We start from the raw sequence: 16,923 nt of genomic DNA on the forward strand, positions 1-16,923 counted from the left end.
AATGACTTTCTTTATAGGTATTGAAGGTATGTATGGAATAAATCTGCCTATGGATATCCTCGTTCAGGTCTTTGATCTTTTGTTTTTTTTTTTTCAAGAAAACTTCTGAAAAGTTCTGATCATTTACCTATTTCAGAATGTTGAGTTCACCAGTTGAACTTTTTCAGAAAATTATGTTGTCTTTCTTTGTTATGTTTCTTATATTTTGTGGTTATAGTCACACATGTGTAAGTTTGTACGTCTCTCCTGGATTTTGAAGAAGTGGTGGTGGTGAATTTCAGCAGCGGCTTAGATCATAGGGATAGTCAGCACCACAAGTTCACAGGTCTTCTTAGAAAGCTGATCCCACACCCCATTTTTTCCTTAATCAATTTTGTTACATGTTTAGTAGGATATTTGTACCACTGTAGAAAGCAGAGTAGAAGTTAGTAACAAAATTACAAAGAGAAGTACCATTCAATCCATCATACAACTCCTAGATATATAGACCCAGAAGGCATCTACAGAGATAATTGGACATCCACAATTATTGCTGTACTTTAGTTTTAGTAATAAAAGAAGCATGCAGATATCCATAAGCAGGTGAGTGGATAAAGTAAATATGAAGCATATTCACAGTGGCATTTCTTCAGCCTTAAATAAGAGCAAAGCCATAACATTTAAAAGAAAAATTTTGGAACCGAAACTGTTTATTTGGTCACCTAAGCCATAGTCATAAGTATAAATACCACAAGGGGGGCTGGCATTCTCTCTCTCTCTCTCTCTCTCTCTCTCTCTCTTTCTCTTCCTTCATTCTTAAAGTGGAAGGATTCCAAGAAAGGAGTGGAAGTATGGAAGGTGGGAAGGGGCGGGGAGTAAAGAAACACACAGACATGAGTGTAAAAATGAGGATTGTTTTAAGATAAGGAAGAAACAGGAAGAGGTCAATAGAGGGGATGCAGTATCAGTTTGTGAGACAGATGAATAGGAACAAATATATGTATGAAAATGTAATAATGAAATCTCCTTCATGTGCTAACTTGAAAGTTAATACTAAATTTATTAAGCCTTGTACCTATAATGTATTTTGTTCCTGAGACCCTGAATAGAGTTCATCTGTGGTCTGAACAAAATAATGTAGCACTTGGGGGCAAAGATACAACCTAGGAGCCCTGCGCTGGATGCCAAGATGGAGAAGACCTCCACAGCCACCATGACCTTCCCTTTGGTGCTGTGGTAGACAGGGAGGAAGGTGACCCAGACACTGCAGAACACCAGCATGCTGAATGTCAGGAACTTGGCTTCATTGAAGGTGTCAGGTAGGTTTCTGGCCAGGAAAGCCACAGTGAAGCTTCCCAAGGCCAGAGCTCCCAGATATCCCAGCACACAGTAGAAAGCAGTGACTGAGCCCTTGTTGCACAGGATGATAATGTGTTCACGCTCAGAGTGTGCATCTGTGTCAATGAAGAGGGGAGATTTTCCCAGCCAGACCCCACACAAGATAATCTGGAACAAGGTGCAGATGGGAACAATGAAGTTAGGTGCCCGTGTTACCAACAACCACCTGATTCTTCTTCCTGGGGCAGTGACCTTGTAGGCCAGAATCACAGTAATAGTTTTGGCTAAGACAGTGGAAACAGCCACAGTGAACAACACTCCAAATGTGGTCTGCTGCAGGATGCAAATGGTTGTGTTGGGGTGGCCAATGAAGAGAAAAGAGCAGAGAAAACAGCAGTTAAGGGTGATGAGCAGGATGTAGCTGAGAGTGCAGTTATTTGCCTTCACGATGGGCGTGTCTTGCTGCTTCAGAAAGATCCCAAGAACGAGAGCTGACAGTGCAGAGAAGTACAAGGCTATGCATGACAGCCCTCTCCCCAGGGGATCGTCATAGTCCAGGAAGGTCGTAGATTTCTGGAGGCAATGGTTTCGGTCTGTGTTGGCATATTGATGATCTAAACACTTCACACACTGATCTGCATCTGGTGAAAGCATGTATATTTGTTATTTCAGGTTAGTTTTCTTTTGTCCTCTTTAACCACTCACTTGAGTAGTTTAGCCTAACAGACATCCCTTGTTACTTCAGACACCAAACGAAAGAATGCTTTATGGGGAATAACGTGACTACCATGTATTTCCTGCAATGTGACATGAACAAAGCTACAGTTTCTCCTCTTTATTCAATTGTGTGTTGTTTTGAATATTCTGATATTCAAATATCAAAAATAGTGTTATTATTTTCCACTTTTCAGAAACTTACATACTTACTTACAATATCCAACTTCAATTTGATCACAATATTGCATTCATGTAAAATATTTCCTGGGCTGGGGAGAGCTGATTCACTGGATAAACAGCTTGCTGCCTAAGCCTGATAATTTGAGTTTGGATTCCCAGGGTCCACATAAAAGCTGGATGCTGTAGCACAAGCCTCTATAATCCCAGTGCACCCCTGCTATAAGATGAGAGTTAGACAATATTTTCCAGGAGCTCGTGGGGCATCTGGCCTGGCTGATGCATCTGTGAAGAAACGCGATCTCAGGCAGAGTGAGGGTGATGACTGACTCCAATTCCATCTGTGCACCATGACACGTGCACACCCACACTCCTGGACACACACACACACACACACACACACGCACACACACACACACACACACACACACACACACACACACACACCACACTCTTGATTTTGAAAAATAAGTTTAGTGAGGTAAGACGGGTCTTCTCAAGTCCTTTCTTTGTAGTGGTATTCTCAGATATGGGGTTCAAATGGAGCTACCCAGTGAACTGACTTCTCTGATTGTTTTTCTTCTATCTGAAGGTGTTTTAAATAAGTAAATATTGCATTTTAACAGTTTGCCACATGTCTGTAGCTCTTGCATTTGGGAGGTAGAATCAGGAGGAATAGGAGTACAAAGCCAGACTCAGCTACTTGGCAAGTTAGGGCATACCCTGGCCTTTGAGACATCTTTTCTGGCAACAAACAAAGGAGTTTAAAGGTGTTATCATAAAATTTGTCGGAAGGAATTAACTTCATATATAAACATTGGATATTGGATTGTTTTTAAAGATTAATTTTTATTAAGTAGACTTAAAAATTTTAGTTTTGTGTATGTGTGCATGTGTGTGGGTTTGTGCAAATGATACAGATAGCCTAAGATCCCCTGGAGTTGCAGTTACAGATGATCTCCTACAGTGGTCTTCTAATTTCCACATGCATGCCATGTGTATTGGGGTGGTTTGAGTAATAATGACCCTCAAAGGCCACAAACATTTGGATACTTAGATGCCAGGGAGTGGCACTACTTGGGAAGGATTAGGACATGTGATCTTGTTGGAGGAAGTGTGTCACTGGGGGTAGGTTTTGAAGTTTCAAAATCCAAGCCAGGCCAAGTGGTTCTCTTCCTACTGCCTGCAGATCCAGATGTTGAACTCTCAGCTATGCTTCGAGCACAATGTCCAACTTCATGCTGCCCTGTTTCTAGCCATGATGATAATGGACTAAACTTCTGAGCCTATAAGCAAGTCTTAATTAAATGGTTTCTCTTATAAGAGCTGCTGTGGTTATGGTGTTGATTCACAGCATTAGAACAATGACTAAGACAGATGATGATACCAGGAGTGTGTTTTTTTTCTGTGATAGGACTGACCATGATGTTTGTTGGAGGATTAGAAGAGTGGTTGGATGATTTAAGTGGGGCTTAATGGGCCATCCTAATAGGAGCATGGAAGACTGTGGTGATGTGAGCAGTGTAGATTTGATGGCCTGTCTCAAGAGGTTTCAGAGGAGAATATTAATAAATAGCTTGGAAATTTTTCTTGTATTTTGTAGAAGTATGTGGCTATTTTCTGCTCTTGCCCCAAAATCTGCCTGATGTTAAATTGAAGAGTTTTAGATTAATGACACTGGAAGAGGAGATTTCAAGACCACCTAAAAGTGATTGTGTTACATGGTTATTAGTGGTCACCCTTACGTAGATCTATAATAAAAAGGAGCAAGATGAACAAGGAAAAGTACAATATGTACACTTTGAGGAAAAAAGTGCACCATGAAGTGTAAACAAGCTAAATATAGTACTCAAGGGGATGGAGGTGGTTTGAATAAAAATGTCCCCTCCATAGGTCCATAGGTCCCTATTAGGAGGTTTGGCCTTGTTGGAATGGGTATGGCTTGATTGGAAGAAGTGTGTAACTAGGGGGTGGGCTCTGAGGTCTCAGTATGTCTCACTCAGTTCTTTTCTTGCTGCCTGCAGATCCAGATGTAGAACTCAGCTACCTCTGTAGCACTATGTATGCCTGTGTGCTACCATGTTTCCCATCATGATGACAGTGGACTAAGCCTCTGAACAATGAGCCAGCACCAGTTAAGTATTTTCTTTTATAAGAGTTGCCATGGTCATGATGTCTCTTCACAGCAATAGAGACTCTAACTAAGACAGAGATAAACATTTAAAGAAAGCCCCATGCTAAAATTAATAATGGGAGTTGTGACCCCGGGAAGACCCCACCCAGAAAGTCTTCCAACTTTTGAAAAGAAATGAAAGAAAAGCTTAAGCAGTGAAGGAAACCATAACAACAGAAAACTAGTACAAATGTAATGGAAGTAGGGGCCATGTTCAGGCCTAGCAAATAGTAGAACTTGTCAGCTTTGAATACATGGTTCTGACTTTTAGAGTCAAGGATATATGAAAGAGATATATCCTTGTGTGGTACCTCCCTCCACAGCTAAGGAATGCTGGTGAGATTAGGTGTGTGTCAGGAGTATGCATGGAAGCCCAGAAAGGCCATTGTATGAAGTTGTAAAGGTGAAGTCTAGATTTGTTGGAGACCCAAAGATGTTGGAGATGCCAGAGTTATAAGATACCTGCCGAGGAAAGTTGCAGACTGGGTGTGGAATCAGCCAAAGAGAGAGAGAGACAGGTGTGTTGCAGTTAACAAAGCTGGAAGGAGTTAGAGTGCTGAAAAGTGTTTTGACATCAGATATGGAGATGAAGAATTTAGAGTTGACTCTGTTGACTTTTGGTCTTTCTTTGGTCTAGTATTTCCTCAGTATGCTTCCTTTCCTCTCTTTTGAAATGGTAATGTACATTCTGTGCGATTGTATGTTGGAAGTATGTGACCTGTTTTTTATTTTAATTTTTACATGGGTTACAGTTAAAGAGATTGCATGAGTCTCAGAAGAGAGTAAACTTTGGGCTTGTAAACAGTATTAAGAATGTTATAGATTATGGTGTGGAGACACAGAACTGGCTTAGAGTTCAGGCTCCTCCTGGGACAGATGAGACAAAGTTGGGAAACGATTGCTTGGCAAACCAAGCATAGATGAAAGCAAACTTTTTCTGCCCATTTCTCAAACGTTCTGTCAGAATCTGTACCCTGGATAAGGAAGTGGCCTTTGAGCTCAGTTCTTCACGCTCTACCAGTTACAAAGGAGTGCTTTGCTTCTGTATACTTTTTGCCTTGTTTCTATGTACTTCTTCTCTATGTACTTTTTATTACTGTTATTAATTGAGGTATTGAATCTTGCAAGGAGAGGTAAGAGTTTCTCATGATCATGTACGTGAGTAAAGGGGGAGTTTCAGAGTTGAGGCAATGCTTTTTGGTCTGCATAAAAGGCCATACAAAATAAAGCTTATTATGCAGTTGTTCACACTTTGCATCCCCTGTGTCCTGATTTGCATGAGACCCTTACCCAGGGACCCCAACGCACTAGACGTTGATATTATGGGGACTTTTAAAATTAGACTAAATGCATTTTACATTATAATATGGCTCCAACCCTACGGGAAGGCAGGGAGTGGAATGTGGTGGTTTGAAAAAGAATGACCTCATAGTCTTGAATGCTTAGTCATCAGAGAGGAGTACTACTTGAGAAAGATTAGGAGGAGTGCCCTTGTGGAGTAGGTATGGCTTTGTTGGAGGAAGTATGTCACTGGGGATGGATTGTGAGCTTTCAAAAGCAAAAGCCAATCCCAGTGGCTCTCTTCCTGCTTTCTGCAGATTCAGATGTAGAGCCCTCAGCTACTCTGCCTGCACCATGTCTGCTGGTGTGTTACCATGTTTCCTGCCATGGTTATAATGGAGTAAACCTCTGAAAATGTAAACAGGCCCCAACTAAAATGCTTTCTTTATAAGAGTTGTTGTGATCACAGTGTCTCCTCAGATCAATAGAGCAGTGAGCTAGACTTGTGTGCCCTTTATAACACAATTATACAAAAATACATTTTATGTTTTATTATTATTTAATTTTTCTTTAGGTTTATCTATTTTATATGTATGGGGGTTTTGCTTGTACCATGTGTATAGTTGGTGTCTTCAGAGGGCATCACATCCCCCAGAACTAGAATTATGTATGGTTGTACCTTATGTAATGAAATAAATAAATCAGGTTTCCAAAGACAATTATTGCATGATTCATTATTGCAGTCTAGATTTTACATACACACACACACACACACACACACACACACACACACACACACACACGGAGGTGAACTACTTGGCCAGAAGAAGAACTTCTAGAAGGAAGGAGGGGGATAAGGTAGGATGTGGATGTAAATATAGTCACACTGTATGTTATATGTGAACAAATATTCATAAAACCCATTATATTCTACACCAAATATACACTAACAAAATACTTTATTTTGAGATAGTCTGTTGTGTTTACTATGTTTCTGAGGATGACCTTGGTCTTCTGATCCTCTTTTCTCCTTCTCTCAAGTGCTGAAATTAGGTGTGTGTCACCAAATACAGCATATACAGTGCTGGAGTTGAAACCTAGGCAAGCACTCTATCAATTGAGCTAAATGCCCAACTCCACTAATCAAAGACTTTAAAAAAATACATTAGAGAGCCTTCAAGGTGGCTTGCTGAAAAAAAGGTGCCTGCCACCAAGCCCACAACCTTAGTTTAATTCCCAGAAAGATGATTACACTTTTTATTTAAAAAGTGAATTTAAAGAGTTTACCATTATAGGCCAGGCAAAGTGGCATATGTCTTTCTTTAGTTCTGGTACTTGGAAGACAGAGGCAGTGGATCTTTAGAAATTTAGGGGCAGCTTGATCTACATAGTGAGTTGCAGGACAGCCAGGATTACATAGAGAGTGATGGAGGAGGGTCATCTGTCTATGTGTTACCTTCATTGGTTAATAAAGAAACTGCCTTGGCCCTTTGATAGGACAGAAAATTAGGTAGGCAGAGTAGACAGAACAGAATGCTGGGAAGAAGGCGATGAGGAAGACACTAGAGCTCTCCTCTCCAAGATGGATGCAGGTTAAGATCCTTCCCAGTAAGCCACCACCTCGTGGTGCTACACAAATTAATAAAAATGGGTTAATCAAGATATATGAGTTAGCCAATAAGAGGCTAGAATTAATGGGCCCAGCAGTGTTTAAAAGAATACAGTTTCCATGTAATTATTTTGGGTAAAGCTAGCTGGTGACTGGGAGCTGGGCGGTGGGAAGTGGCCCGCTGTTCCATCTACAAGAGAGACCCTGTCTCTAAAAAGTTTTCATTATAGAGGTGATTGACCTCAGCATCACATCATTTATATTCATGCATTTGAACACTTAAAGGTATTAATCAGTAATTAAATATTGAAGAAATCAGTAGTCTTAACAATACAGTATATATTAATGAAAGTTAACTGGTTCTCACTGGATTCCTGCTAACATTCTATATCATGCCCCATTATCCATTCTTTTTTTTTTTGAGTTACTGTAAATTTTTTTAAAACTTTCCCTGACTTCTGTTTGAAATGAGATCCCTTTTGATACCTAGGATGGCCTTGAACTTGCAATAAACCTCTTGTCTCAGCCTCCTGAGTAATTGGTTATAACCTCACAGATATTGGCCTGCCTCTGTCTCCTGAGTGTAAAAGGTGTATATCACTACACTTTGCTTAATATCTTAGGCTAGGGAGATGGCTCAGTGTGTAAAGAGTTGGAAGTACAAATGTGAGACACTTCATAAAAATGCTATTAATTAGAAGTAGAGAATTTTTCCATAAAACACCCTTACCAGTCTCATTGGAAATCTCATTCTCTGGACACAGAGTGCAGTCAAAACAACAAGCCACATTTCCTTCTGGGAGGGATTTTCTGAATCCAGGACTACAACTTTCACTGCAGATAGACTGGGGAGTCTTAGGAAAATCAGTGAGCAAGTTATAATTCATATTTTCACTTACTACTATACTGAGCACATTATTCATAGAACTGGAACATTAGTGAACATAGTTTTTGTATCCATAAACAACCAATTGGATGGATGTTGCTGTAGCTTGGACATACACACTGCCTTAACAGTGATGACCTTCAGCCTATGATGCTGCTGAGACATGCTGAAGCCTGTAAGTGGAGAAGTATTGGGGTGGAGAAATGGTTCAGTATTAACAGCATGGGATGCTCTTGCAGAGGTCATGAATTTGATTCCCAGACTCACATTGCATGGGTCAAAATTGCCTGTTAACTCCAGCTACAGGGAATCCAACAGCCTCTTTTGGCATCCATAGGCACCTGCACTTGACATGCAGATAAGATAATCCCTTCCTTCACATTCATATAAATAGTAAAAAAATAAAAACAAAATGTTTTTTAAAAGGTGAGAAAGTTAGTGATTGGAGGCTTGCCACTGGAAGGTGTGTTGAGACAATGGACTCATCCTACCTCTAATGTTGCTGTCATGAGGTGAATGTCTTCTACTGTCACAAAGCACACCATAGTGCCTTATCAGTCAAAAGTAATAGCTAAACAAGTCCCAGAAACCACCAAATTCAACCTAAAGATCTGTCAGTAATGACAACCCCCAACAGATGCTGTACATATTTTCATATGAAATGTGTGAGCATTTAGGTGCATATTGGTAAATGAACATGATCTCATTACATATGGTATATAAAAAATTCTCTTTCTTAAATTAGAAGTATAGAGTTTAAAAAGCACATACATGGTTCAAGGGATTGTTGGGTATGATAATGGATTAAAAGCTGCCTCTGTGAGAGTCAGTGAAAGACAAGAGTTACAAGAGTCACAGTTAAAACCAAATAGACTCTACTTTTAGCAGAGAAAGAATTAAAGGAAAATAAAATAAGCCTACATGACGCTTTTGTTTCCAAAGGAACAGTCAAGCTAGTGCTGCTTCACCATCTTGCTCGCACCAGGTCAAGGACAAAAGTAGCCGTCAATGAGGGGCAGTTGGTCATGGACACTAGAAAACAGCAGCTGGAACATGTCAACCCCGTTTGCTAGCCATGAGTGGATTGATGGGTGGAGAAAAACTGGGTGAGCAGATGGGAGCTGAAATGAGGCAGAGAAGCTTGAAGCTGAGATTCCTGCCTGGCATCCTGGAAACCATTGCCCGAGCAGAAATCACCCCTACCGCTGCTTTGGTGAACCGCTATGAAATATTTCCTCCACTATCATTCGTGGCCCTAAACCATGCACTGTGCTTCTTATTCCTACTTTACTCTCCATTTCCATTTCTCCAATTCCTTCCTCAATTTACTATTGAAGGAATGATGGACACCCTTAGCTCTAAAATCTGCGAAGTATATCTTCTCCAATCAGTACTCTAATGATGCTGTCTCTGAACCATGTTAGGAAAAAAAGAAAATACAAAAGTGTATTCTACTTCAAGTTAACATGAATATTTCCGTCAAATCTCTGTATTTGTTATTGTAATTGAATTTCCTCATAAAGATGTTAGGACATCCCATGCTCAAGGATTGATAGAGGTAATATTGTGGAAATGACCATTCTACCAAAAACTATTTACAGAATCAATGCAATATCAATTTAAAATTCCTATTTCATTCTTCACAGAAATAGTAGTATCCTTAATTTTATATGGGTCCTAAAAAACAACATATACTATTTCATATATTTATATTTTTAATATCCAGTAATATTTTTTAAATTTATATAGAAAACTTAAAAATATCAGTACATAAAAAATCACAAAACTGCAAGGCAAAAGAAAAGATTAAAATATATATAGTTTAGTATAAAACATTAAAAGACGTATTCACAGAAAATATTCTGATCATGTATCTTTCTTCCTTCAATTCCTCTTAGATCTCCCTATCTCACCCTTTGTTCAACTCTATGCCCTTTCTTTCTCTATGTTTACAAAACAAGGAAACAAAACTGAAAAGAGAAAACCCCAATGAAACAAACACACATAAAGCAAAAGACCAATAAAATAGAAAGTTTTCAAACAAAGAAATAGGACATAAAAGTTCTACAAAAATAACATTGAGATTCTTGGGAATGGACTCTTCCCTGAAATGAGACTTTATTAGAAGAAATTACTCTTTTCTTTATAAGAAGGTCCATTGTAAATAGATTTTGGTTACGAGGTCCTTATCAAGATTTGTTTTACTATGTGTAGTTAATTGTATTATAATTATACCCAACTCACCTCTGTAATTCCTGTGGCCCATTCTATCATGTCCTCAGATAAAGATAATTGTTGACCAAGTGGACCATATGGGGAAAACTGTCCAACTTTTACTTTAAGTCCTAGACCTTCTGGAAAGTTCCAATAGTTGAGAATGTCATACTCTGCATTCAGTTTCATTTTCTCATTCAAATTCACTTGTTCTCCAGCATGATTAGTAAACTGCTTGTCTTTTAGAAAAGGGTGCAGCTAAAAAAGATGTATTATTTTATGAAGTTGGTACCAGAGTGAAGACAAATAACTGAAGTGTTTGGGAAAGTTTTGTATAGTTTAAATTCTTGATGCATAAAGTAAATTTAACATAGGTATCAAGAATATAAGGCAAATCGCAGCCTATGGATAGCTAATATATTATGATATTTTTGAAAATAACAATCTTGTTAATAGATAGTAGCTCTCAATAACAAGCACCAAGATAAAAAGTAAGTGAAAGAAAACCTGGCAATTGTCAGTTTGTCTAACAAAATTTAGTTGTAGTAGGAGGCCACTTGTTCATTTCCTGGCCACCCAGACTCCCTAAATAACCACACTGAAACTGTATTAATTAAATCAAGGCTTGGTCTATTAAATCTAGCTTCCTATTGGCTAGCTTTTATATCCTTTTTAAAATTTCTGTTTTTAGTTTTATTAAATATAAAACTTTGGAAAAGAAAATAAATTCAAGCTGGATGTATAAGTTTAATTCAATACAATGAACAGTAGTATCTCTGAACAAGTTGGGGCCTAACTCTCTGAGTTTAGTTGTTCTTTTTTTCATTAAATAAATAATGACCTCTCCAGGGATAATAACAAACATCAAAGCAAACAAAACAAAAACACAAAAGCATCTTGAGAACACATAACTTAATAAATCCCTGAAGAAAAACTATGAGATATAAAATATAAATGAATATCATTTGGTGTGTATTTCTAAGAAAAAATAAACTCCTTGAGATGAAAATAGAATAGAAACAGAAACCACCTAAAATTGAAGTTTTTATTATTCATCATCCATCATATTTAGTAAGTAAAGGTATTAGGCAGGATTTTAAGAAATCATCACCCTTGGCTTTGGGGGAAAATAAATGAAAAAAAGCTTAATTACCGCATCGCCCAGCCCAGCCTGTCTGGGTGCTAGGTCCCAGTCCTCGGGGCGCCCGGGTGGGCTCCAGTTCCTTTGTTTCTGTGGCCTGCCTGCACCAAGCAGGGTAGGCGCTTTGTTTGCGAGCTGCCCAACCAGCACGGAGGCCTGATCTCTCGGCCCCAGGAGAACCAGCATTGGGGTGAGTTTCAGGCCCACGGCGCCAGCCTGGGATGACGAGCTCGGGGGTTCTGAGGCCCCCTGTCCTTCGTGGGCTCTCTGCAGGGCCTCTATTCCCTGGGTATTGCCTCTTTCTTCCCGGCCCACCCAGCTTCCGTCCAGAGCCCTCCCCACTTCGGCCCCACTGCCCTCTTTCGGCGCATGGCATTGGGCGCTGGGTCCCAGTCCTCGGGGCGCCCGGGCTGGCTGCAGTTCCTTTGTTTCTGTGGCCTGCCTGCACCAAGCAGGGTAGGCGCTTTGTTTGCTAGCTGCCCAACCAGCACAGAGGCCTGATCTCTCGGCCCCAGGAGAACCAGCATTGGGGTGAGTTTCTGGCCCGCGGCGCCAGCCGGGGACGGGGAACTCGGGGGTTCCTTGGCCTCCTGTCCTTCTTGGGCTCTCTGCAGGGCCTCTATTCCCTGGGTACTGCCTCTTTCTTCCTGGCCCACCCAGCTTCCGTCCAGAGCCCCCCCCCACTTTGGCCCCACTGCCCTCTTTCGGCGCGTGGCATCGCCCAGCCCAGCCTGTCTGGGTGCTAGGTCCCAGTCCTCGGGGCGCCTGGGCAGGCTCCAGTTCCTTTGTTTCTGTGGCCTGCCTGCACCAAGCAGGGTAGGCACTTTGTTTGCGAGCTGCCCAACCAGCACAGAGGCCTGATCTCTCCCCGCTAGATGAGCCAGTGTTGGGCACGGAGACCTGATCCCTTGGTGCCAGGAGAGCCAACATTGGGGAGGCCGCGTTGGGTAGGCAAGGAGACCTGATCTGGTAAAAGAAGATCCATAAGGGAGCATTTGGAAGAAGAGATGGGCAGACGCCAAGGCAAGAATTCGCCCAACAAACTGAAAAGCAACATGAAGCCACCAGAAACCAGCGACCTCACAACGGAAGGACATGAACACCTTAATTAAGAAGGAGAAAAGATTGACTTCATGAAAGTGATTGACGCCCTTAAACAGCATGTAAAAAACGCCCTTATAGAAATGGATGAGAAATATAACAGAAAGTTTGAAGAATTGAATAAATCAGTGAACGATACCCTAGAAAACCAAGGAAAAACAATCAAACAGATAATGAAAACAGTTCAAGACTTGAAAACTGAAATGGAGGCAAAGAAGAAAACACAAACAGAGGGCCGGCTGGACATGGAAAATCTAGGTAAACAAATAGAGACTACAGAAACAAGCATAACCAGCAGAATACAAGAGATAGAAGAAAGACTCTCAGATTCTGAAGATACCATAGAGAAAATAAACACTATGATCAAAGATAACAGCAAGTCCAACAAACTCTCATCACAAAACATTCAGGAAATATGGGACACAATAAAAAGACCAAACCTAAGAATAATAGGAGTAGAAGAAGGAGAAGAAGTGCAGCTCAATGGTCCAGAAAATATATTTAATAAAATTATAGAAGAAAACTTTCCCAACCTAAAGAAAGATATACCTATGAAGGTGCAAGAAGCATACAGAACACCAAATAGGCTGGATAAAAAAAAAAATCCCCTCGCCATATAATTATCAAAACACAAAGCATACAGAATAAGGAAAAAATATTAAGAGCGGCAAAGGAAAAAGGCCAAATTACTTACAAAGGTAAACCTATCAGACTTACACCTGACTTTTCCATGGAAACCATGAAAGCCAGAAGGTCCTGGATAGATGTACTGCAGAAACTGAGAGACCATGAATGCAAGCCCAGATTACTATACCCAGCCAAACTTTCGTTCACTATAAATGGAGAAAATAAAATTTTCCAGGATAAAAACAAATTCAAACAATATGCAGCCACAAATCCAGCCTTACAGAAAGTAATAGAAGGAAAATCACTAACCAAGGAGTCCAACAATGACCACAATAACTCAGACTTCTAGAGACCCTTCATCAACACAAACCAAAGAAGGGAAACACACAAACTCTACGACTAAAAAAAAATGACCGGAGGTAACAACCACTGGTCATTAATATCACTTAATGTCAATGGACTCAACTCACCTATAAAAAGGCACAGGCTTAGAGATTGGATACGAAAACAGGATCCAACATTCTGCTGTTTACAAGAAACACACCTCAACCACAAAGACAGGCACCTACTCAGAGTAAAGGGTTGGGAAAAGGCCTATCAAGCAAATGGACCTAAGAAACAAGCAGGTGTGGCCATACTAATCTCTAACAAAGTTGACTTCAAACTTAAATCAATCAGAAGAGATGGAGAGGGGCATTTTATATCCATAACAGGAACAGTTCATCAGGATGAAGTCTCAATCCTGAACATCTATGCCCCTAATATAAAAGCACCCACATACATAAAAGAAACATTGCTAAAATTCAAGGCAGCCATCAAACCGCACACACTAATAGTAGGAGACTTCAACACTCCTCTCTCACCAATGGACAGGTCAATCAGACAGAAACCTAACAAGAGAAATAAGAGAATTAATGGAGGTAATGAAGCAAATGGACTTAACAGACATCTATAGAACATTCCACCCAAATAGGAAAGAATATCCCTTCTTCTCTGCAGCTCATGGAACCTTCTCGAAAATCGACCACATAGTCGGTAACAAAGCAAACATCCACAGTTACAAAAAAATATTACTAACCACCTGTGTCTTATCAGATAACCATGGATTAAAGTTAGAATTCAACAACAATGCTACCCCCGGAAAGCCTACAAAGTCATGGAAACTGAACAGCCAACTACTGAACCATACCTGGATTAAGGAAGAAATAAAGAAAGAAATTAAAGTCTTCCTGGAATTCAATGAAAATAAAGAAACAACATACTCAAACTTATGGGACACTATGAAAGCAGTCCTAAGAGGAAAGTTCATAGCACTAAGTGCCCACTTAAAGAAAACAGAGAAAGCTCACATAGGAGACTTAACAGCCCACCTGAAAGCTCTAGAAAAAAAAGAAGCAGACTCACCTAGGAGGAGTAGAAGACTGGAAATAATCAAACTGAGGGCTGAAATCAATAAAATAGAAACACAGAGAACAATCCAAAGAATAAATGAAACAAAAAGCTGGTTCCTGGAGAAAATCAACAAGATTGACAAACCCCTATCCAAACTAATCAAACGGCAGAGAGAGAATTTGCAAATTAATAAGATCAGAAATGAAAAGGGGGACATAACCACAGACACAGAGGAAATTCAGAGAATCATTAGATCTTACTACAAAAGCCTATATGCCACAAAACTGGAAAATGTAAAGGAAATGGATACTTTCTGAGATAAATATTATTTACCAAAGTTAAATAAGGACCAGGTGAACAATCTAAATAGACCTGTTAGTCGCGAAGAATTAGAAGAGGTTATCAAAAACCTCCCTACCAAAAAAAGCCCAGGACCAGATGGTTTCAATGCGGAATTCTACCAGAACTTCCAAGAAGACCTAATACCTATACTCCTTAATGTATTTCACAATATAGAAACAGAAGAGGCACTGCCAAATTCCTTTTATGAAGCTACAGTTACTCTGATACCAAAACCGCACAAAGACTCAACCAAGAAAGAGAATTATAGGCCGATCTCACTCATGAACATCGATGCAAAAATCCTCAACAAAATACTGGCAAACCGAATCCAAGAACACATTAGAAAAATTATCCATTATGATCAAGTAGGCTTCATCCCAGGGATGCAGGGCTGGTTCAACATACGAAAATCTATCAATGTAATCCATCATATAAATAAACTGAAAGAAAAAGACCATATGGTCATCTCATTAGATGCTGAAAAAGCATTTGACAAAATTCAACATCCCTTTATGATAAAAGTATTGGAGAGATTAGGGATACAAGGGTCATACCTAAATATAATAAAAGCTATATACAGCAAGCCGACAGCTAACATCAAATTAAATGGAGAGAAACTCAAAGCCATCCCATTAAACTCAGGAACATGACAAGGCTGTCCACTCTCGCCATACCTCTTCAATATAGTGCTTGAAGTTCTAGCAATAGCAATAAGACAACATAAAGGGGTCAAGGTGATTCGAATTGGAAAGGAAGAAGTTAAACTTTCGGTATTTGCAGATGATATGATAGTATACATAAGCGACCCCCAAAACTCCACCAAAGAACTTTTACAGCTGATAAACAGCTTTAGTAATGTGGCAGGATACAAGATCAACTCCAAAAAATCAGTTGCACTCTTATACACAAAGGATATGGAAGCAGAGAGGGAAATCAGAGAAGCTTCACCTTTCACGATAGCCACAAACAGCATAAAATATCTTGGGGTAACTCTAACCAAGGAAGTGAAAGATCTATTTGACAAGAACTTTAAGGCATTGAAGAAAGAAACTGAGGAGTATACCAGAAAATGGAAGAACCTCCCTTGCTCTTGGATTGGGAGGATCAACATAGTAAAAATGGCAATTCTACCAAAGGCAATTTATAGATTCAATGCAATCCCCATTAAGGTCCCATCAAAATTCTTCACAGATCTTGAGAGGACAATAATCAACTTTATATGGAAAAACAAAAAACCCAGGATAACCAAATCAATCCTATACAATAAAGGATTGTCTGGAGGCATTACCATCCCTGACTTCAAACTCTATTACAGAGCTACAGTGATGAAAACAGTGTGGTACTGGTATAAAAACAGAGAAGTCGACCAATGGAATTGTATAGAAGACCCGAATTTTAACCCACAAACCTATGAACACCTCATTTTTGATAAAGGAGGCAAAAGTATACAATGGAAGAAAGAAAACATCTTCAACAAATGGTGCTGGCATAACTGGACTTCAACCTGTAGAAGAATGAAAATAGACCCATATCTATCACCATGCACAAAACTCAAGTCCAAATGGATTAAAGACCTCACTATCAGTCAGAACACATTGAACCTGATAGAAGAGAAATTGGGAAGTACCCTTCATCAGATGGGCACAAGAGATCGCTTCCTATGTGTAACCCCAACAGCTCAGACATTAAGGGCAACATTGAATAAATGGGACCTACTAAAACTGAGAAGCTTCTGTAAAGCAAAGGACACTGTCACCAAGACAAAAAGGCAACCTACTGACTGGGAGAAGATCTTCACCAACCCCACAACAGACAAAGGTCTGATCTCCAAAATATATAGAGAACTCAGGAAACTAGACTTTAAAATGCTAATTAACCCAATTAAAAAATGGGGCACTGATCTGAACAGAGAATTCTCAATAGAAGAAGTTCAAATGGCTAAAAGA

The 16,923-nt window shown here is 39.8% G+C and overlaps 1 protein-coding gene across 1 annotated transcript in view; it reads right to left on the minus strand.

Moving 5' to 3' along the window:
- Positions 1 to 1,041: 1,041 nt before the first annotated feature.
- Positions 1,042 to 16,923, minus strand: part of LOC142845357 (vomeronasal type-2 receptor 116-like) — a 30,575-nt gene continuing 14,693 nt past the window's right edge. Inside the window, exons 3-5 of the mRNA XM_075964022.1 lie at positions 10,405 to 10,632; positions 8,005 to 8,128; positions 1,042 to 1,958 (exon numbers count right to left, since the gene is read on the minus strand). Of these exons, the coding sequence (XP_075820137.1) occupies positions 1,042 to 1,958; positions 8,005 to 8,128; positions 10,405 to 10,632 (1,269 nt within the window). The remainder of the gene's footprint in view (positions 1,959 to 8,004; positions 8,129 to 10,404; positions 10,633 to 16,923) is intronic.

Source organism: Microtus pennsylvanicus, chromosome 1 (assembly GCF_037038515.1).
Source record: "Microtus pennsylvanicus isolate mMicPen1 chromosome 1, mMicPen1.hap1, whole genome shotgun sequence".
Classification (NCBI taxonomy): domain Eukaryota; kingdom Metazoa; phylum Chordata; class Mammalia; order Rodentia; family Cricetidae; genus Microtus; species Microtus pennsylvanicus.